The sequence below is a fragment of the Micromys minutus genome (genome assembly GCF_963924665.1).
Source record: "Micromys minutus genome assembly, chromosome: 23".
NCBI lineage: Eukaryota > Metazoa > Chordata > Mammalia > Rodentia > Muridae > Micromys > Micromys minutus.
The window spans coordinates 42,242,390-42,264,494 of record NC_137958.1 but is presented as its reverse complement, the minus strand read 5'-3'; the positions used below and the strand labels follow the sequence as shown (position 1 = coordinate 42,264,494).

At 40.9% G+C, this 22,105-nt stretch overlaps 1 protein-coding gene across 4 annotated transcripts in view; it reads left to right on the top strand.

The window, feature by feature from the left end:
• Nucleotides 1-22,105, top strand: part of CTTNBP2 (cortactin binding protein 2) — a gene marked incomplete at its 5' end in the record, with an annotated part of 137,984 nt that overhangs the window by 77,696 nt on the left and 38,183 nt on the right. For 3 of the 4 annotated variants that reach the window (XM_080936325.1, XM_080936324.1, XM_080936323.1), the window contains 5 exons: nt 3,095-3,298; nt 4,618-4,717; nt 6,625-6,775; nt 8,275-8,526; nt 21,457-21,574. In XM_080936325.1, coding sequence (XP_080792451.1) covers nt 3,095-3,298; nt 4,618-4,717; nt 6,625-6,775; nt 8,275-8,526; nt 21,457-21,574 — 825 coding nt within the window. Of the gene's footprint in view, nt 1-1,593; nt 1,634-3,094; nt 3,299-4,617; nt 4,718-6,624; nt 6,776-8,274; nt 8,527-21,456; nt 21,575-22,105 lie in introns of all 4 variants that reach the window. The other variant, XM_080936326.1, reaches the window with a different exon arrangement.

Below are 22,105 nucleotides of genomic sequence, written 5' to 3'. Positions count from 1 at the left end.
ATTTCCAAACCCTTGTATATTTTCCTGTTTCTCTTTCTTTCTTCCTTTCTCTCCTTCCTTCCTTCTTTTCTTCCTTCTTTCTTTCCTTCCTTCTTTCTTTCATTCTTTTCTTCTTTCTTCCTTCTTTCTTTCCTGCCTTTTTCCTTCCTTCTTTCTTTCTTTCCTTCCTTTCTTACTTCTTCTTTCTTTCCTTCCTTTCTTCCTTCTTTCTTTTCTTCCTTTTTTCCTTCTCTTTTTTCTTTTTTTCTTTATTTTTTTTCATTCTTTCTCTCTCCTTTGTGGTGGTTTTTCTTGTTACTATCATTTAGTTTATTGATATTATTTATTTTATGAATTTCACTTCATTTGGTTCAGGCTTCTTTCCTTCCTTAAACATATTTTCTGAAGTATACTCATGAATGATCAGCTGGAATGCTAAATCGCAAAATCAGAACGGTCTGGGCTGTGACCTTACCCCTCTCCACTCTCTGAAGCTGGTGCCAGAAGCTGTCCTCAGCTCCTCTTCCTCTCCCATTGCATGCCCCACTGTTCTGTGGCCTGCTATGCAAACCCTTGCCTTTACTAATGTTTGCCTACAATGTTGCGGAGCTGAATGACTTTCTAACATCGGTAGGGTAGTGTGTGGATTCGGGTTTATTCTGTACTTAACTAATCTAGTTGACCATGCATTACCATTTCTCTCGTGGCTGAGAATTGCAGATGAATACTGGTGTTGTAGTGAGTTGTTTCTTTTATCTTCTCCATATTTGCAGTGGGTTATTAGAATAAATTGTAGTGGGAGAAAATTTGGAAATTCTAATAAAAAATAAAATTTGTTTAAAAATGTAAGAGCTTAAGTTTATAGTATTTGCAAAACATTTTTTGTGAAGATTTAAAAAGTTTTTTTTTCAGTTCCTCCAAAGAAACTGATAATACTGCTTCCTTAGAATCTGAATGGTAAAATGACACCACTTCATGACCTAACGATTAAGAACATTTTTGAATAGAGCCTTTTACTATTCACATGAATGGAGGCTTCGAGACAATTATATACATAATTGAATATTTCCATATAAATCCATACAAAACAATTGGAAATATGTACTTGTATTGTCTCCCGAAAAGCTTAGAACTGTGTTTTTTTTTTTTTTTTTAAAAAGCAAACTTTAGTACGTGCACATTGGTATTCATGGAGGAATATCAAGAACCAAGATTCCTTGAATGAGATGTTAAAAAGAAATGAGATAGTGTGTGTGTGCACACATGTGTACATGTGGACTGTGCGTGTGTGTGTGTGTGTGTGTGCATGCATGTGCATGTGTGTGCGTGAGCACATGTGTACGTGTGCGTATGTGTGTATGTGATGTGTGTGTGTGTGTGTGTGTGTGTGTGTGTGTGTGTGTGGATAGCATGAAGCAGGCCCTCCCCCCTCCCCCTCCCCCCTGGTCTGCTGGGGATGGTAGTGTGATGCTTTCCTGTTGCTTGTGTTTGCTTTACAGTCAAGGTGTCCTACCTTGGTGTTTATAGTTTTCTGTCTATCATCCATTTCTAATAAGTACTGATTTAATTTTTGTGGGCCTGTTTTTTTTTTTTTTTTGTTTGTTTGTTTTTAAGAAAATACAAAAGGTAAAATGTACCAGAGAGGAGACTTCTTGTAAGTATGAAGTAAAAATACTACTTTTCTAAGAAGACCTAATCAATATGGATGGGGAAATATTATAAAGATTTGAGAAATATTTATCTTTATAAACATTTTAATTATCTGTCATTGCTGTCCTGATATAATTAATCAATAAATAATCCATGGATTCAAATGATTAGATATAAGGATATAATTTTGAGGTTTCAGTATGCCATGGATTTCTATTTGCATAAATGGCTTCTCTGATTTATTTTCATATAGAATTTTCAATATTCTGAGAAGCTTCTTTGATATGTACTTTAAATATATCCTGAAACAACTAAGGCCAACAACCTGTGATTAATCCTAAGAACTGAATGTTCCATTCCTACAGTAGAGGGAAAAGGAAGCATACCTGTGACATCTTGATGACGGGAATGTTACCTATACCCATGGAGAGTCTGCGTGAAGAATATATATGTGTAGTCACATACAGCACTGCTGAACAGTATTGGGGGTTGCTCATTGTATTTAAGCCAAAAAGACCCAATTACCAATTAAATAAAGATTTACACTTTACTGTTTTTACAGCCTTTTGGTCAAGGAAGAATTCAGAAAGTTTTCCAGGCTATATGCAGCCGACTTCACACTCTTAACAGATTGTCTTCTAATGCTGCTAAATGCTCATGAGAACTATGTAACCATGATAACTCTTACAATCCTTGTTAACGCTCGATGGTAGAGCACCCTGCTTTGTTGGCCAATTTCTAAAGTTTGTTAGTCCTGCTGTGAAGATGGCAAGAGTTGGTAGTTTTCAAAACTGTTACTGAACTATGTGCTGTCATACAATACAGCCATATATAAATATATATCCTACATACTATATATTAAATATATGTATTTCTGTTAGCTTTTAACACCTACTATTTGTTTCTCAGATATGGAAATTCAAGGAATAGGACAAACTCCTTGATAGAGTAAGGCCCATCTCCTGGTTTATGTAAAATAATTATCTTAGAAACATTGTTGAGGAAACTCATTGAAGCTACTACAGTGGTATCTTATACCTACTTTATTTAATTGCCTTTATATCATTTTAGGATTCAAAATAACTTAAAATTCTTAAATGAATTGATGATTAAATTCTTCATAGGAATTTAAGTTTGTGAAGCACGGTAGCCATCTTGGTTTTCCAAAAAACACAATTATTTCTTTAACACTTCGTGTGTGTGTGTGTGTGTATGTGTGTGTTTGCCAAACTGACAGCTAAAAGTACCATGTTACCATCAAGGTTAATTTAATTAGCACCAAATAGAAAGTCTGAAAAATAACTGTATGGATTTATGCTAAGACAGTATTAACAGATTGATAATGTTAGCAACCATGTAATCTTCTAGGGATACATGTTCATGTGTCTGTGTGTGTGATTCAACAAGGGATGGTGGTCTCTGTCTCGCCTTCCTGCTCTCTAACTACAGTCACTTTAACCTACAGGCTGGTCACCCTCCCTAACCCCTTTGCTAATGAGTGGTGGTCCTGCCTCCCTGGCTGGCAGGCCCACCCTTCTTCAGCAAGCTGCTGCCCAGGGAAATGTCACTTTATTATCAATGCTGCTTAATGAAGAAGGACTGGACATAAATTTCTCCTGTGAAGATGGCCGTTCCGCCTTGTATTCTGCTGCTAAGAATGGACATACAGGTAAAAAACCAGAGCACGCCGAACCAGCCACGTCCTACCTTAACACACTGGGCAAAAGGAAGGATGGAAGACCAAAGGCAATTTAAATCACTCTTGTGAGCAAAAGGTCTATTTGGATTTTTTTTTTTCTTTTCTTTTCTTTTTTTTTTTTTTTTAAGGAGGAACAGAACAGGGAAATTTTGTTTTCATGAGGTTTAACGTCTTATGAATACTCCTTACTGTAAAATGCAGAGCCAGTGGCAAAGTCAATCTTTACAGATGTACAACAAAATGTATTATCCATGTAGGGATCATTAAACACACATGATTGAACAGTTCATCTGAAGTCACTCTTGTCAGGACAGAGTAACCCTGATTTCTTTGGTAGGAATACCTGCTATGGGAGAAGCAGATCTTCCAGGCTGTTAGGCGTTGAGTGGCTGCCACAGAGAGGTTTTACCATTTAAGAAGAGTAACCTTATAAGAATTTATAGTTTGGATTCCCTGCCCCCAGAACTGAAAACTTACTATAAATGATATGTCGGTGGAGACTTAAGAATTCATTTAATTCTTTTTACTCTTTAAGATGCAAGTCTTGTAGTTAAATATACTAAAACATGTGGGGGCACAGACAAGGAGATGACTTGACTCTGGATTCTAAGTTAGTACAGTATGTGCACTGAGAACCGCTTCCTGATCGGCTCAGACACAGTGCCCTCCAGAGCTAAGAAGACTATTTTAAAGCACTCGAATTCAGAAGCACTGAGGGAGTTTTCTTCACTGTAGAGAATTGCAATCATGCGGTATTACTTATGATATTTCTGTTAGTGACGTCTGTGTCTCAGGTGGCTCTCTGGACTTTTCTTGATCTTCAAGTAGCCAAGTGTAGGATGGCCCATGTAGAAGTGCTTTGATGACTAAGTTAGCATCAGTCATGTAGAAAGAATGTAACTATACAAACACAATTTGATAGATGGATCTGATTCTCTGCCTCAAAACATTATTTTGAAGACACTCTGGCGAGAATCTAGCAAAGTATTTTTTTTCCTGCTATGTGGAATTCTTTTTACCCATCAACTCTCCTCAAGATATTAAACAGAAACAAACAAAAAAAAAAAAAAAAAAAAAAAAAAAAAAAAAAAAAAAAACATATCTTGGCGGCTTTGGAGATACCCCGTCTTCAAGGAAAGAGATGGCTCTCCATGGGAAAGTGTGGCATTCCACATCCAGCAGGACAGAACTGTCAGGTCAGCCTTTGCTGTCAGAAGCTCTGCACAGTTGCAGGGAACCTGGCTCACCACTGCACTCAATTAAAGTGGCTTTCTGTTCAACTCTCGTAGACTGTGTGCGAATGCTGCTGAATGCAGGAGCGCGAGTCGATGCTGCTGATAAAAATGGCTTCACACCCTTGTGCGTGGCAGCCGCTCAGGGACATTTTGAGTAAGTGATGCTCTTTGTTCTTGTTTGTCTGTGGACGTGACCTCCTTTTTCATGTTCTGCACAGATTTCTCTCCTGCTAAGTGTGTTAATGAGTAGTTAATGTTCATTGACAAATCCACCAAGCATATTTGAGCAGGAGCTTAGATTTGTTCTTCACAATAATAGCTAAGTGCTGTATCTTAAGGGAGTATGTACGTGTCTAGTCTGTATGTAGTCCATATATAGATGTATATAGTCTGAACCAAACACTGGTGAACTTGCTTCTGGAAAATGTCAGTACTGGAGCAGTAATAGAGAACAAAGTAAGGAATGCTGAGAACTTTGTTTTCTCTTTTCTATAAAAGCTTTTCTTAGTGCTAACACTAAACATAGAACATTGAATTATATTATTTATTAAAATCCTATTATTCTACAGTAAAGTAAGTTATTTCCCAAATGCTCATGTTTCTGCACCCACTGTTAAGAGAAAAATCAAAGCAAGGCTTTTGTAAAGTGAACGTAGTTCAAGTACAAAGGGGATCTGTTAATTAATACGCACGTGGCTTTAACACTGAGTTCTGAAGGAGCTCTCCAAGTCATTGAGTGGGGATTTCCTTTTAACACTAAAAGTCACATTTTAATAATAGAATATAGCCAAGTTGCTGTCCTGCTTGTGCTGATTGTGAGGAATATTAACTGCTGCCACCTTTACGATCCATCTGTGCAGAGCGAAACAGTCTTTTAACAAATTACAGAATCCATAGCATTTTGGTTAGAAATCTTAACCTTAATCAGCTCAGACAGCTGAGCCACATCCCTTGCTCAAACCCTTCAATTCTTAAAGCTTCCTAGACTTCTCGTCAGCATTGTTAGTTATGCGTATGTCCTAAAGCCTTCCAAATGCAGCCTTCAGTGTCTAGTGTCACTCCTCTGCTGTGTCTGCCATGCACCTCAGCAGCCTAGCTTTAGTTCTGGAAACCACATGAGTGACTTTTGCAGTCACCTTCTGGGTTCTATTCTGTGTCCTAGTGAACAGATTTCTCCTCCTGGCCTGTGGTTTGGCCTTGGTCACCTCCATGTTACCAGGCCATCTGTAAGCTCCTTGCTTGGAGCATGAAACTGTCACACAACAGAAGCATGGATGGCTTTGGAGAGAGGAACCCTGTGGAAATTCAGGAATCAGTACATTTAAATATGTCAGTGTGTTACTTACAAAAAAAACAAAACAGAAATCAACAACAACAAAAAACATGTGTAAGCCAAATACAGAAAGAAAAACCAACCTTCCAAAGGCAAAGCCTTCGGTTTGTTCACGTTCTTTCTCTGTGTTGAACAAGTCACAGAGTCAGTCCCAACATTACCTCCTTTCTTCTTGAGTGTGTTTCCATGCTGCTGTGCCCTCAGAAGCGAGCCACCACCAAGGAGACAGCCTCTTCCATCTTTGTCCCAAGGCAGCCCTTTTCCCACTCCCTGCTCCTTTTTATAGAGGAAGCACATGGTGCCCGGCTATGTGTGCTATTTATAATCATTTCTTGAGTGAATAAAAAAAAAAATCCAGAATGATTCAGCAACCTTGTTTTTTTTTTTCAAGGCAAAAACCATCTTGAATCACAAATAATATGCGTACCAAGTACAATTATACCATTTAACCTCACCAGTCAAACCTGTTTCAAGAACAGCGCCTATAAAAGTTGTTAAGAAGTATCGAGAACTAGGTTTGAACATTTATAAAAGGGACAATTTTAGGTTTTCGTAAATTTTGGGACTAAAGTGCTGGTTTTAGTCACGTGAAAGCAACAGCAGTGCAGTGAGATCTCAAACAATGGCTATAAGTCAATATGCAGGCTTGTTCATGCATGTTGTGTAGATTTATTGTCTGGTCAGGTGACACCTCAGTTGTATGTACCTAATCATCATTCCATGAACAGATGTATAGAATTACTAACTGCATACAATGCCAACATTAACCACTCTGCTGCTGGAGGACAGACACCTCTGTACCTGGCCTGTAAAAATGGAAACAAGGAATGTATCAAACTCCTGCTGGAAGCTGGCACTGACTGGAGTATACAAACCAGAGTAAGTACCTACTCGCCGGGTGAGTGCTCCCCAACATACGAGATTTATGTCGTGTCTGAAAACGAGGCATATGGGTTCAAAAACCACAAGTTTGTGCACATCTAATATAGATGCAGATATATGACAGGTGCAGACTCCATTTTTTGTCATTATTTCCAGTAGAAGGACGTGTACCTCATGGCTACCTAGTTCTCCCTGTAGACAACACTGTGAGTAATCCAACGTGATCAGTACACTGATCTGTGCCTTGGTTGGGATGAACATATTGTTTCGACAATACAAAAAAGCACACTGTATAATTGATAAGTGGATCTCAGGGGAATAATTATGTCTTCTGCCTGTTAGTGCTGCCTGCCTTTAGTTTTAGCACTTGGGAGGCCAAAGGACTACATCAAGTTCTTGGTTATCAAGGGCCGCATAGTGAGACCCTTTCTTCAAACATCTTAAAACACAAAAAGTTTTATAGCTCACTGAAATTCATGTAACACAGCAGCATGGAATTCTATATGAAAATGATCTTAAAGCTACAACATAAAGGCAGAAAACCAAAACCCCAAAGCAAATCAATTATTTGATAAAAAGTTTAAGGAGAGTCAAGAGTTCTATGTTGTAGGCAGCCCCACCTGTGTGTCAAAATGACAGACTGTCAGGGGAACCACACTTGTCAGATTTAAATGGTTCCTTTCCCTTGCTGGGCACAATTCATAGACCAGTGGGCCTTCCCTATCAGTTCTCTTTATCTGGAGGGAGTCTTGGGGAGCTGCCGTTCTAAGTACATCTTAGAGGGTACTGAGGACCACTGCCCCGAGCATGCGACTAGTCAAGAAACCAGCTAAGTGGGCAAGGGCAGAACAGTTTATTCTAGAAAATGGTCTCAGTGACCTTAGTTGGATCGTTTTCTAAGCAAGTGCTGATTGGGATCCCTCTCTTCTCAGCAGTTCCTGAGCAGAAGACCATAGGTATTAGGGAACCTACTGGGCTCTGTTTCTCCTGCATTCCTACCTTTTCCTTTTTACCAAGACTTTCCTTCTGGAGTCATTGGCGTTAAGATATTCAGATCATTCTGGTTAGGCTACTGTGCTGAGAGTAAAACTGGTTTGATGCAGGGTTTTTCAGTGCCTTCCTACTTGATCAATACTATTATTATTACATATAATTCTAAAATCTCATTAGGATAAAGTTCACGCCATTGTTTTTTAATACTAAATTGAAATCCTGGTTGGAAAAGCATTAAGACTCAGGAGACTAAGCAGTACCTGCTCACTCCAGATGGCAACTGTTAGGTGAAAAATGATGATTTTAACAGCAAACTTGAAACACAGTTGTAGGAATTAGTGTCACCAGTAACAGTCAGAGAACTTAAGTTCATCAGGAATTTTCAGGACTGGACAGCTTCCATTCTGTGGTGCAGTAGTAGGTCATGACCAAGAAAATAAAATGTCACAGTTGTCACCATCAATGTGACTCTCAACCTTTCCTCATGGTCAATGCACTTTCAGGATGGCTGGACACCAATTCACGCAGCCGTGGACACTGGCAATGTGGACAGCCTCAAGCTCCTACTGTACTATAGAGCGCCAGCCTGTGGGACCTCTTTGAGTGCAGAAGAGCCCAAGTCAGGCTTGTTCAGCTCAAGTGGAGGCAAGAGCCCTACAGGTCCACCTAAGCCTGTGGTTCCTGCAGACCTCATTAACCACGCCGACAAAGAAGGCTGGACTGCGGCCCACATTGCTGCCTCCAAAGGTTTCAAGGTGCGTCTGTTAGCCGCTGGCCCCATCGGCCTGTTGTGAGTTTGATGAGGGGCATAGTTGTGTGTAATTGATCTGGAGTGTTTCGACTAGTAAATACCCGTGGAGCAGTGCCTTTGCAGAAGACATGAACTGCTGATACCAACTGACACCCGTTTCTCTCTAGATGATATTTACAATCGAGGACATGAGAAATCTTTTCTTTTTAAAAATCTTTATTTTCTAAAATGCTTTACTTATGATAATATAATCCAAATCATCCCTTTCATCTGCACTAGGAAGGAAAGGTGAATATTGATGTAACTAGTTCATACTAGTTGCAGAGAGGGAGGATCAGCATGTAGGCTTTTCTCCTAGGCTCTGGGGACAGTAGGCCAGTGATAGCAATAAGCTATAAGGGAGCTCGTGATGGCTACAACATTGGCTAAGCATGCTAATGTCTGCAGAGGACACGTGTTCTTAGCTCAAGCTTCGAGTGCAGGATAAGGAGACAAATGAGAGAGCATAAGTGATGGACGGGTATCAGATCAACCCTTCAGTCCTTGGTGTGGACTGAGAGTATGTGACTTTAAGAACCGGGCTTTAGGGAGATTCACTTTGGGAATGGTTCATTCTCAATGAGGTAGACATTAGAATTACCTGGGGTCCTTCAGACAATGGGAGAGAAGAATCGAGCTAAAGGGGAAAGTAAGGATAGAGATGCAGAAGTAGGGAGGTATGGCTAGCAGCCCCGAGAGAGCTAAGGGAAAATAGGAATAAAATAACACTGGGGAGGTCATTGTTGGTGGGGGGGGGGTCTTCAGTAACATTTAATAAAGAACTTGATATAAATTTACTAGTGAATATACAGCCTGGGGGGTGTTAGAAAAACAAGATGAAATGGTTCTCCGGTTTAAATTATTTGAGAATATAATTTAGACCGTTTGAGATTTGGAACAACTTGATAGGAGAGAGGAACCAACAAGTGGTAGAACAAGGGTAAGAATTAGAGTAATAGAAATGTCCAAGGCTGGTGCTGAGGATGGTTTAGTGGGAAAAGTGCTTTTTGCACAAGCCCCAGGAACTGAGCTTTGATCAATGGCACCCACATTAAGAGCGGAGCATGACCACATGCTCTTGTAACTCCGGTATTGAGGGTGTGGACACAGGGAGATACTCGGGGTGCGGGGTGGAGCTTGCTGGTCAGTCAGTTTAGCTGAAACAGGCATCGTGCTCAAGGTGGGATTCTGCCTCAAAACATAGGGTGGAGAGCAACAGAAGAAGATACCCCCAAATCAGTTTCTGAGCATCACATTCATACACACAGGCAAGCATGTACGTTCACATATGCACACCTCTCACACACAAGCATAGAAACATACACACAGCAATAAATAAATGAATGGGGTAGAATACAGACTAGATATGAGGGTGAAGATAATAGTTTACAGGAAGGAGCAAAGAAAAAGCATTGATTAGTGAGCTAGGTGGTGGTCTGAGCTATCCGTGAATGAAGCTCAAGATTCATTCATTCCAAATGGAAACACCTGTTTGGAACTGTTAGGGCGACTGCAGTCACCCTGTACTTCACAATTCCGATTTTACAAAGAGAGACAGAGAGAAAAAAGCACGGATTATTTAGGGGCTTGATAGCTTGCTTCCCTTCATCTTACTCTGACTCAAAGGGAAAGAAAATTCTAGGAACTGACGCATAGGCTACATTTTAATGGAATACAATAGCGTTCAATTATAAATTATTTTAGGAGAGAAAAGAGGGAAGTGCAAGCTATTCAAGTTTGAACATTCAGTTACCCAGAGACTGGCAGTCTTGGTGACAAGGGGGTCTGTTGCTCATATCACAACCATCTCTGAAACTATTAAGTAAGTAAGTGAGCAAATATGTGAGCTATGAATAGGTGTGGGTTGTGAATATGCTCAGCCTTAGGTACAAAACAGAAGGAAAGCAAAAGCAGAAATCTCTGACCTAAGGTGTTTGCCTGCCCTACCTCTTCTGCTAGGAGAGAGGAACCTCCTCCTCCGGGAACCCCTCCACATGGAGCTAGCCTTCAGTGAAAGATACTGCTACCTCACAGCCTCTTTCATATGTTCTTAGTCCAAGGGTTTTGATCATCAATGATAGTAACAGTGGTATTTCCATTGATCCCTCAGACCCTGACAGCCATAAATGCTCCTTCACTGTTGTGTAATGGATGGGAATATGAGCTCTTTCTCTCTTCTGCATCCTCTTAAGCATAAGATCCATGTTTTGATGTGTGATTTTTAAGGAATGATTGACAGCACACTCTGCTAAGCTGTTTAAATAGTAAATTCTCTTAGCTCTGGAGTGGGCATTTAATCTTCCATTTTGACCTCTTTATTTTATGATTAGGACATCTAAGCCCGGGAGGTTTTAATAGATAGCAGTTGGGAATGAAGCCCAGATTTTCTGATTTCATTTGTCTTTTTCACCCTACATCCTTCCTTCCTCATCAAGAGCGTTGTAAAATCTATCTGTATCACTCGTCTAAAACAATGTTTCCATTCTGACCAAGATAGCTTTCCCAGATTATCCATTTATAATAATTTGCTAAGGCCAGTTTTCAGAAACAATAAATTCGAACTCTCAGTATGTAGTAAATCACTCTAGTCTAACCACAATAGGTCCTTGAAAATGATCTCAGTCAGCCACATATCTAATCTATATAAAGCTGGAGGCATTGCTTAAAAAACTCAGACTCAGAAACAAGCCCACAGGGCACATTCTCTCTCTCATGCAGATCCCAGAGTTTGTGTTTGTTTGTTTGTTTGTTTGTTTTGGTAGTTATCATTCTTTAAATACATTTTTAAAAACTCACAGAGCATTTTATTATCCTTTTCTTGTACAAGGTTCCCTTTCTCCTGATTTTTATTATACCTTTCTCTTTTTATTTGTATAAATAATACTTTATAACATTTACTGTGGTTATAATATCTGGATTTTAGTGATTTTTCTAGAGACTTTATATTTATATAAAACTAAAGAACTTAGAAACCATTGTACGAAAAGGGTTGCATATGTAGTTTAACAATATACAATTAATAGGTATAATATATAATTAATCAATATCAACATAATTGGTAGAAATGCTAAATATTTCCAATGTTAAAAGAAAAAATGAACTACACTTGTATGTCTTTTGACAAGTACATGTACTTTCTTTTGTATTTTCATTGGATATTTTATGTATTTACATTTCAAATGTTATCCCTTTTCCCTGTTCCCCCCCCCCACTCCTATCCCCCTTCCCCCTGCTTCTATGAGGATTTTTCTCTTCCACCCACCTACTCCTACCTCATCTCCCTGGCATTCCCCTACACGGGGAAAACAAGCCTTCACAGGACCAAGGGCTTCTCCTCCTATTGATGCCAAACAATGCCATCCTCTGCTACATATGTGGCTGAGCTATGGGTCCCCCATGTATTCTTTGGTTGGTGATTTAATCCCTGGGAGCTCTGAAGGGTCTGGTTAGTTGATATTGTTGTTCTTTCTATGAGGTTTCAAAACCCTTCAGCTCCTTCAGTCCTTTATTTAACTCCTCCATTGGGGTCTCCATGTCTAATCTGATGGTTAGCTGAAAGCATCTTAATCTGTATCAGTATGGCTCTAGCAGAGCCTTTCAGGAGACATCCATATCAGGTTCCTGTCAGCAAGCACTTCTTGGCATCAGCAATAGTGGCTGGGTTTGGTGGCTGTATATGGAATGGATCCCCAGGTGGGGCAGTCTCTGGATGGCCTTTCCTTCAGTCTCTGCTTCACTCTTTGTCCCTTTTTTTCCTCCCGGGAATATTTTGTTCCATCTTCTAAGAAGGACTGAAGCATCCACATTTTAGTCTTTGTTCTTCTTGAACTTCATATGATCTGTGTATCTTCATTGTTTCTTGGGTATTCTGAGTTTTTTAGCTAAGATCAAAAACTCAGGAGACAGCAGATACTAGTGAGGATGTGGAGAAAGAGGAACACTCCTACATTGTTGGTAGGATTTCAAGCTTGTACAACCACTCTAGAAATTAGTCTGGCAGTTCCTCAGAAAATTGGGCATAGCGCTACCTGAAGACCCAGTTATAGCACTCCTGGGCATGTACCCAAAAGATGCTCCAGCACATAATATGGACAAATGCTCCACCATGTTCATAGCATGCCTTGTTTGTGATAGCTAGAAGCTGGAAAGAACCCAGATGTCCAGCAATAGAGGAATGGATATGGAAAATGTGGTACATTTACACAGTGGAGTACTACTCAGCTATTAAAATCAATGACTTCATGAAATTTTTAGGCAAATAGCTGGAACTAGAAGCTATCATCCTGAATAAGGTAACTCAGTCACAAAAGAACACACTGATAAGTGGATATTAGATCCTAGAGTTTTATTGTTATTGGCATTCAAGTGTGGGTAGAGGCTATTCAACTGGAAACAATGTGGAGATATTCATTTAGATTCGCCCCTTCAAAAGCCACAACCAAAGCTGAAAATGTCATGAGCTTTGAAGTAAAACAGGAGATAGTGGATCCTGGGATCACTAGCATAAAGCTAGCAGGGAAGCAAACACCAGGGGGAAATACCAGATGGGAATATGGGTTACTTTTATCAACTTGACAGAAATTAAAGTCGCCTAAGAAGAGGGAACCTTGATTGAGAAATTGCTCCCATCTGATGGTCTTGTGAGCCTGTGGGATGTGTAGAGCATTATCTTGATTAATAATCAGTGTAGAAGGGACCATCTACTGGAGGTAGTGGCCAACTCCTACTCCTCAGCACTAGCCCCTGGCAAGAGGTCCTGGATTTTATAAAGAAAGAACATTGTGCAAGCCATGAAGAGCAACCAAGTCAATGGCCTCTGCTTCAGTTCCTGCTTCCAGGTTCCTGTCTGGAGTTCCATCCCTGACTTCCTTTCATAATGGATTATAACTTGCTAGCTGAAAGGAACCCTTTCTCCCCCCAGTTGTTTTTTTTTTATTTTATTTGTTGTCATGATGTTTTATCAAATCAACAAGAAAGCAAGCTAGAATGAGAGAGGAGGACTTCAGAATTAGAGAAGGCTTATGAGAAAGAAAATAGAGGAGAGGACTAAAGATCAACAAAGCAAAGCATGTATGGAGACACCATCATGAAACTGCTCAGATGTCAATGGAGAATTGTGGGATTTTACAGCTCGAAGGGACACAGGTCATCCATTCTGGTGTATTGTACATGAAGAAATGAAGTGTTAGAAAATGATTTAATTTCTCAAAGACGGCTCCTGGAGAATTTGGTTCCCACATCCTCTTTGCAGTCCTGGTTGGTTTTTCTGTGGTTAGGTTCGCTCAGATAGCCATCACTGTCTAATAACAGCTGCTAGAGAGAAGGTTGAACCAGGGGTAAGCCCTTCTTTGATTCCTGGAAGAGGATCAAAGAACTTCTGAGTGAAACTCTCTTTTGTTGTGGGAGCTCTGAGAAGTTAAGGCCCTGCCAAAGAATTAAGAAGATTGGAGTTGAACTCCTGTGTCACTGATAAAAACTTATGTTCCTAGACAAATCTTCTTTACTAATTTATCCATTTATCTATATCCTTTATTCACTTTCTATTTTTTTTGTTTTTTTGTGGTTTGTTTAATATATGGAGGTCTCTACAACTAGACCTGCCTATGCAACCAGAACTGTGGTCTAGAACTGCCTGTGCAGCCAGAACTGTGGTCTAGAACTGCCTGTGCAACCAGAACGGTGGTCTAGACCTTCCTGTGCAACCAGAACTGTGGTCTAGAACTGCCTGTGCAGCCAGAACTGTGGTCTAGATCTGCCTGTGCAGCCAGAACTGTGGTCTAGACCTTCCTGTGCAGCCAGAACTGTGGTCTAGAACTGCCTGTGCAGCCAGAACTGTGGTCTAGACCTGCCTGTGCAGCCAGAACTGTGGTCTAGACCTGCCTGTGCAGCCAGAACTGTGGTCTAGAACTGCCTTGCAGCCCAGACTGGCCATCAGCTCACAGCAATCTGCCAGTCCTAGCCTCTCGTATGCTAGGGTTACGTACACAAGCCACCATGGCCAGTTTCCCAGAGTATTTTATGTTGGGAGATTGTGTGACTGTCTTGCTTGTGGGTGGGTCAGATTTCTAACTTTTCTGTTGCCAACTCTGTGGCTTCCTATTCCTCCTACTCTTCTGTGGTTCTCTGACCTTGTTTAATATTATTAATATCCAATACAGCCCCCTTTCCCAGGGTTCTAATCCTGCCCCATCCTCCTTTTCCTTCTGGCTACACTAGCCATTAGGAGCATCCATTCTAGTGCGTGTTGGTTTTGTTTTTAAGAATCACATCTGATTTTTAACTTCAGCTGTGTCTTCGGAGACACCTAGTCCCAAAAATATTTCCTCATGTCTGCCTTTTGTGCCTTTCCTACAGAGCTTTCTTCTTTGAATCCCTAAAGTCATTTTCAGTCAATCCTCTGGACAGACTATGTCTCTCCTGTTGCCATCTTTAATGTATTTTTGTGCTGTGATAGCATTGTCTGGGGCTTAACCCTAGGAGTATCAAACATTTTCTCTCACCTTGTAGCAACCACTTCTGTTTTCGCACGGTGTGGATGAGGTAACATGGAGGTACACAAAAATTTGTATGGTACCCAAGATCTGTATCCTTGCCTCTTAGGTCTTGGCTGTGAAGACAACTAGATATCAGAGATCACTGAAGTTTTTCTTTTATGTGACAGGCTTGAGGAGGGGAAAGCCAGACAAGGTATCTAGAAGGTTCCAAATCAAGAGAACCATATTCTATTTAAGATAAATAGAAACCTATGATTGTAATTATGTGTACATGAGTGTATTTATATGTGGAAAGTGCTAATGGAGGCCAGGGGCTTCAGATCTGCCTGGAGCTGGAGTTTCTGGCAGTTTTGAGCTGCCAAATGTGAGCACAGGGATCTGAACTGGACCTGCAGTGACTTCCTCTTGCAGCTGTCACCTGCCTTCCTTTAAACTCCTTTCACCTTGTCATTCTGTCCTTCCTTCGTTGGCACCTCACAAATACAGTCTTATAGGATTCCAGAGTCTTGTCTTTATGTCTACTGAGTATTCTCTGAAGACTCAGTATCGAAGAAGATTATTTTGAGTTTTCAAAGCATCACTATACCCAAGGAACCAAATATTTGATTTGCCCAGTGTGATCTTGTCTATTCTTCTTGTCCCAATGGAACTCTCCATTGCAGGCTTTTACTGTTAAAACATCTCAGCTTAGAGAGGTATATGACAGCCCTATTGAGGACCACATTTGCTCTTGATTCACCAAAAGGTTCAATATGGTTGCAACTCTGTCTGCTCATCTCTTCATATTTCCTGAGCTGAAGGAAATACCGGGCTTCTGTCTTTAACCTGTCCAAATTCCTTATTACATGAGTTCAAAGGAGCAGCAGAACTCTAGATTTTAATTCTTAGTAAATCAACTTTGTTATTTGCTCCTTCGTTCACTGCATGATTCCCAGCCTTGTGGCTTCTCATCTGCTCTTTGGATGCCTTCTGTGCTCTGTTGCAGGCTCTACCTTCTTTATCAGCCATGGGTGACATCTGACAGCTAAATGAGGTGATGTAACTTACCTACTTCATATCCTTATACAGCTCTGCCACTGCTGGGGTAGGGTTTTCCAGTTCTCACTGACCTCAGACAAGTACATGCACTCTGTCATCCTTCCTAGTGTGTACTGTGTGTAACCCACAGGACTGACTGACCATTCTTGGGCTTTGCATCTACGGTTCTCATGATCTCAAATGACTTCTTCACCTTTCCTGACTCTGTTTGCTAGAAAATATCTTGAAGTCTCAGGCTCAAGATTAGGGTGTGGCCAAGGCCTCTCTTCACACTTCCCTTGTATAGTTTATGCTTTACTGTAATTGTTTGCCTGCTTCTCTCTCCCATCTTCCTCTTCTATAAGCTACACTTTCACGTTGGTATATACTACTCCTAACAGAGACTATGGCTCCCAAGTAGTTTCTTGAACCAGTGGGTAAATAAACAAGGTGTCCTTTTTTTACCCGGTCTGTTTCCTCACTCTCTCTTGCCAGTATATCTTTCCTATGTATCAGTTTTCGCAACAGAGCTGAACATAGCATTTCCCTTCTGGCACACAGTCCATAGCTCCCCAAGGCTCCCCATGCTGCTTAGTACACAGCTTTGCAGCTGCCCTCTGGCAGTTCACACCTACATCTACCTGTTTGCTTATTCCAGGGAGCCTATCTTAATAGCTTCTGCTTCCCCTGCCCATAAACCAGTGGGTACACCCACAGTCAGAGGTTGTTTTCAGCACCTAGCTAGGCATTATCTGTGTATTTGAAAACTTTTATAGGAGCTGGGGGTGGGCGAGGGACTTTCTCTCCCTCAGACTAATCACAAATTCTGTCTCCTTGCCTTGGATTTGATTTTATCTTGTTTGCTTCAAACTTTGGGTTTGTTCTGAATGTCCTTGGCACTGGTGCCTTCTGAGCTCTCCTCAGAAATGTCTGTGATGGAGACATCATTGGTCCCTTACCATCTCTGTCACAGTGAATCCCTACATTTTGCTCTGGGCTCTTGGTCAGCAATGAAGGCTACATCCTGATCAACTGGAATATGAGTGAAAATAAGACCTAAGATAGAGGTTGTGGGTCTCTGCAAGAGCTGATATACCTCTATATGACTTCAAATGAAATGCCACCCATCTGGACATGGGAGAAGGACATGCTGCCTGTTCAGGCCCACTTCAAGCAACTATTATCCAGGCAGGCTACTAGAAAGAGGAAAAGGTAGTTTTTGCTTTTTGGGTTTTGTTGTTGTTTGCATTTTTCTTTCTTCCTACTTTTCTGTGAGGTAAAAGTTTCCTGGTATCATATCTGTAGCTTTCTTGCTGTGGTTTAAACAAATGTTTTCCAAAGGCAGTGGAAGGCTTTCAAAGAGCAGGACCTGGTGAGGGGTCTTCTGGCCATATCAGGTCATTATTTTGAAGGGAATATTGGGAACTTCGCCCTTCCTCTTTCTTTTCTTTGCTTCTTCCCAGTCAACATAAGGTTCTCAGCTTTGCCCTCCCTCATGTCCCTGCCAGTATTTGCCATCAAACTAAAAGCCCACAGCAACACAAGCAACTGACCAAAAAATACGGGAATTCTTGAAAGTGACTTCAAGCAACCCTTTGTCTTTCTAAGAATTTATGTCAGGTATTTGCTACAGTTATATAACATGCCCTTTCTTCTTCATATTTCCCCATAAGTAACATGAAAGAAGTCTTTGTGTATATGAGCATTGTGTATGTATGTGTGTGAGTATGTGTAAGTGTGGATACATGCATGTCAAACACACGTGAAGCTATCCAAAAAAAAAAAAACAATCTCAAATGGTGTTCTAGCCTTTTACCTTCAAGAGACATTCTCCTATTTATCACCGCGTACATCAGTTTGAGATTCCAGTGTGTGCCCTGTCTCTGCCTCCCTTCTTGCTATCGGCGTGCTCGGCTGTGTATTACCTTATCCTGCTTTAAGTGGTTCTTAGGGATCTAAACTTATATCTTCACACTTGCTAGTTCATATCAAACTCTGTATGCCACTTTTCACTTCTCGATGAGACAGACTTTGAACTGCTACCTTATTTATCCTCAGAACCTACAGCCTTAACATGTAAAGGTAGCACCTTTACATGCGTGTATTAAACTAAGATTATGCCGGTCCTGCACCACATAAGTATTCCAGTCATTGGCCCATAGCATACATGATGATGGTTCCATAAGAATTTATTGCCTTGTAACATTCAGCCCTCAGTATGTGGAAGGGAGGGTCTGTGATGTTCATGTAGCATGAATGGCCTACTATCACGTTTCTCAGCTACAATTCCCTGATTCGTGACCACTCCTGAAGTGTCAGGAACTATGTCTGGACATTAGCATGCATTCATACTGTATGTAGTGGCTGTAGTTCTTGGGAAGGACCTGCTGGGACCAAGTGTTCATGTAGGCTTGTGTTCTCCAGCACTTGTGTCTGCACAGCACTTTGGGACTAGGCCTGTAGCAGTATCCGGATGCTATTATCCTCACAGGACCCATCTAACATGCTTCCTTCAAGAAGGCAGCACTTAACCTATGATGTTCCACTGCCCTATCTTCCTATAATAACAACTAGAAACAACCCACTCTGAAGTCAAGGATCAAATAATCTTAGTTGGAGAGACTTGCAAATCTGTGTTATAGCGCTCTATCATTTTAAAAAGTAATTTAGTGACATCTCCTAAATTATCTTTAGCCTAGTATTTGCTGTGTGCATGGATAACCCACCTGCTAACTTAACTATTGGGGGTGTTTTGTAACTGGCAATCACAATGTTGTTTATAATTAATTACAGCTGCTAATAAATGCTGGGCACTTAGTTCATTGCAAACATCAGAGAACTCTATGCAGCTTTTAAGTCACCTGACAGTCCTTTAAGTGACATGATTTGAAACTCAGATAAAGAAATTGAATCAGGAATGATATAAGAAAAACATTCTGTCCTTGCAAATATGATCATTTCCATTAACATGATTTGAATCTAGGCTTGCTTCAGTTTTGCTCTCTTTTGCCACAAGTACTAGCTTGTAGAATAATTGTGGCTTTTTAAAAACCTTTTGCTATCCTGTAGTTTGCAGTTAGTTTTCATATTGTATTCTACTGATGCTCATTTGAGTAATGTCTCAGGATATGTTATCCAGGTTTCTTATCCATTATCTTCTTTACTTGCTGGCTTTATAGTAGTTTCAGAAATATTGCCTTGATAAAAGTAGTTTATTAAATAGACATTGCTTTAAGTTAACTCCTTAGCTTAGGGTTTTCTGAAGTCTGATCCATAGATCCATGAAAGTCAGACTTTGAAGGTATAAACCCTACAACCTGAGCAAAGCCAACAGGGAAGAACAAATGTCCTAGTATGTTTCTTTAAAGGCATGCAGAATGTCTTCATTTAGAGGTCCCCTGACAGAGCTCTTCAGTTGGTAGGTGTCATCTCGCATCCCATTAATACCCAAAAGGGCCCTCTATATCAGCTTCAGAATACCAAGGCTTCTGGTAACATTTCATTTTAGTTGATAGTTCCAATTTCATCTTTGCTTTGTTTTCTGGTTCCTTGGTGAGAAACCCCCTTCCTTGGTGAACTCATTGTTGTATTTTAAAGGAACTTTTGAAGGCAATATGAAGCAGCTGGAAGTCGTACATCCTCCTGGGAGTGTGATTGGTCCCACCATTGTGGGAAGTGCTTTCAATGTGTCCTAACACAGCACCACATAATGGCCTGTTCTACAGCCGTCTGGTGCTAGAGCACAGACCTGCATCTGTGCACCATAGGACAAGCCCTGGAAAGATCACAGCAGAATGCAACTGTGCATTGACAGAGAATGGATGAGTAATCTGAAGCATGCTTTTGTCCAGGAATACCACACAATAATATGCTTTTTAAGTAAAATTCAATTATGGATAATAATACATGAATAAATGTTAGAAGTTATACTAAATGAAAGAAGCTGAATGTAAGTGTCCCTGCTGTGTATGCCTCTGTTTATGCAAAGTTCAAAGACAAGCTGGAGCAATCACTAATGTTAAAAATCAGAAAATAGTTCCGGAGGTGGGAGTGCAGTTAAAGATCAAATAGGAGCATCAAGCAGGCAAAAATGTGTTTTTCAAATTAGATTCACATTGCAGCCATGCTTCCATGATAAATAGTGGTGTGCTTTACGCAGGAATAATGTACTGCAAGGATTCTTTTTACAAAACTGAAAAGCAAGTTCTACATCAAGAGAAGGCTTTACAGGCTGATTGGCTGTTCTGCGGGGTATCTGGATACATGCTGCCTGACAGACAGTCTTTAAAAACCAAGGGCTGGGGAGGAGGGCACTTGCTGGCACATATAAAGCCTCTAATTCCATCCTACAGAAGGAGAAGGAAGGAAAGATTTCACAGGTACAGATATTTCAGTTCCAGCAACTCAATATACACATTATCTAAATGTGTGTGTGTTGTTGTTAGTGTACTTTTCTGTCTGCCTTCTTTGCGGGGGACATTAGGAAGTACAATGCCTCATTTGGCTTCTAGTAAATTTTGCTTCTGGCCTATTTGGTGGTCTCATTGTTCTTGTAAAAAAAAAATAATACCTTACCAGGAGACAAGATGAGACAGCTGTCTGAAGCACAAGTCTTTCTGTTTTGTTGGGCCAAGTGGAAGATAAAGTCTGGTGAAGTCACCTCATTCTTCATTTCACTCCATGAGACAACTTTTCCTTCTTAATCTAAGCATCCTCATTACATCACCAGGCTGAAATGAAGCACTCAGGCAGGGGTTGTCCAGCAAGCTCAAGGCCCTAGATTTCATCCCCCAGCATATGAAAAATTATTCAAATGAAGTATTCTTTGCTTGGCATATCTAGATATTATTTAGACACATTTGAGATACATTTGAGATTGTATACGAGTTGCTTGAAATGAAGTAAGATTTCTAGCTGTGGATTCTGGCTTTGTTTTATACCCCATTTTGTGTGTGTGTACCATGACAGGTGTGGGGTCGGAGGACAGCTTTTAGGAGTTGGTTCTCTTCTTCCATGTTACCAGGCTTGAGAGTCAATGCCTCAGCTGCCTGGGCCACTTCCAATTCCATTTGTGCTTTGCTTATTGTTTATTTTTGTTCTTCTCTCTCTGCCCCTCCTTTTCTCCCTTACTACCCCACCACCACCCCTGCAAAACTGGGTATGACTTGCACACTGATAGGTAAGGGAAAGACCATGTCCAGCCGTATATATCAGAGACAGGTCTCAAACTCTTCATTCTCCTGCCTTTACCTCTGGATTATTATAGGGCTGTGTGACTGTGAATTCGACGCTAGCTTGCCACAGGCAAGTGGCTTTCTCCCTTGGGTTTTGCACTCAAGATGACTGGTTTGGACTCGGATATAACAGTGCTCTTGTCTTTACAGAACTGCCTAGAAATCTTGTGTAGGCATGGAGGGCTAGAGCCAGAACGGAGAGACAAGTGCAACCGGACTGTGCATGATGTTGCCACTGATGACTGCAAGCATTTGCTGGAGAATCTGAGTGAGTGATGTTCCAGCCCGTCTATCCTGCCACACCTCGGGGGCTCTGGAGCACTGAAGGGATGCCAGTGCAGCTCTCCTGGACTCGCCCTTTTAACTTCTTTTGAGCCTTGGTTATTGCAAAAACGCTTTTGAAGATGCCATGGCCTTTTTCCCTTGAGTAAAATTTCTGTGCAGGTCTTCGCCATCCAAATAGTGCCACTTCGTTCTTAGATATTACCGACCAACCTGAGAGAACAATCTAAATGATTATCCTCCCACCCCCCTGGTTCTTTGGAGATGCTAGAGTTCCAGGTGGGAAATACCACTCTGCAGTAGCTCATCCAGTGAGCATGGCAGGAGGGCTGCCTCCAGCACTTGGTTTCTACAGAGAGGTGATGGTCTCATGGATCCCCTCTGGCTCCCTAAGTGCATGCTCCTCCGTGCATTTTATGAAAAGCCCCCCTGTAGGCTTTGAGTATGGAATGGCACAACAGATCATAGAAAACATAATAACATATCAGTTGACTTTCAATCTAGCTGCCAAGCCAGA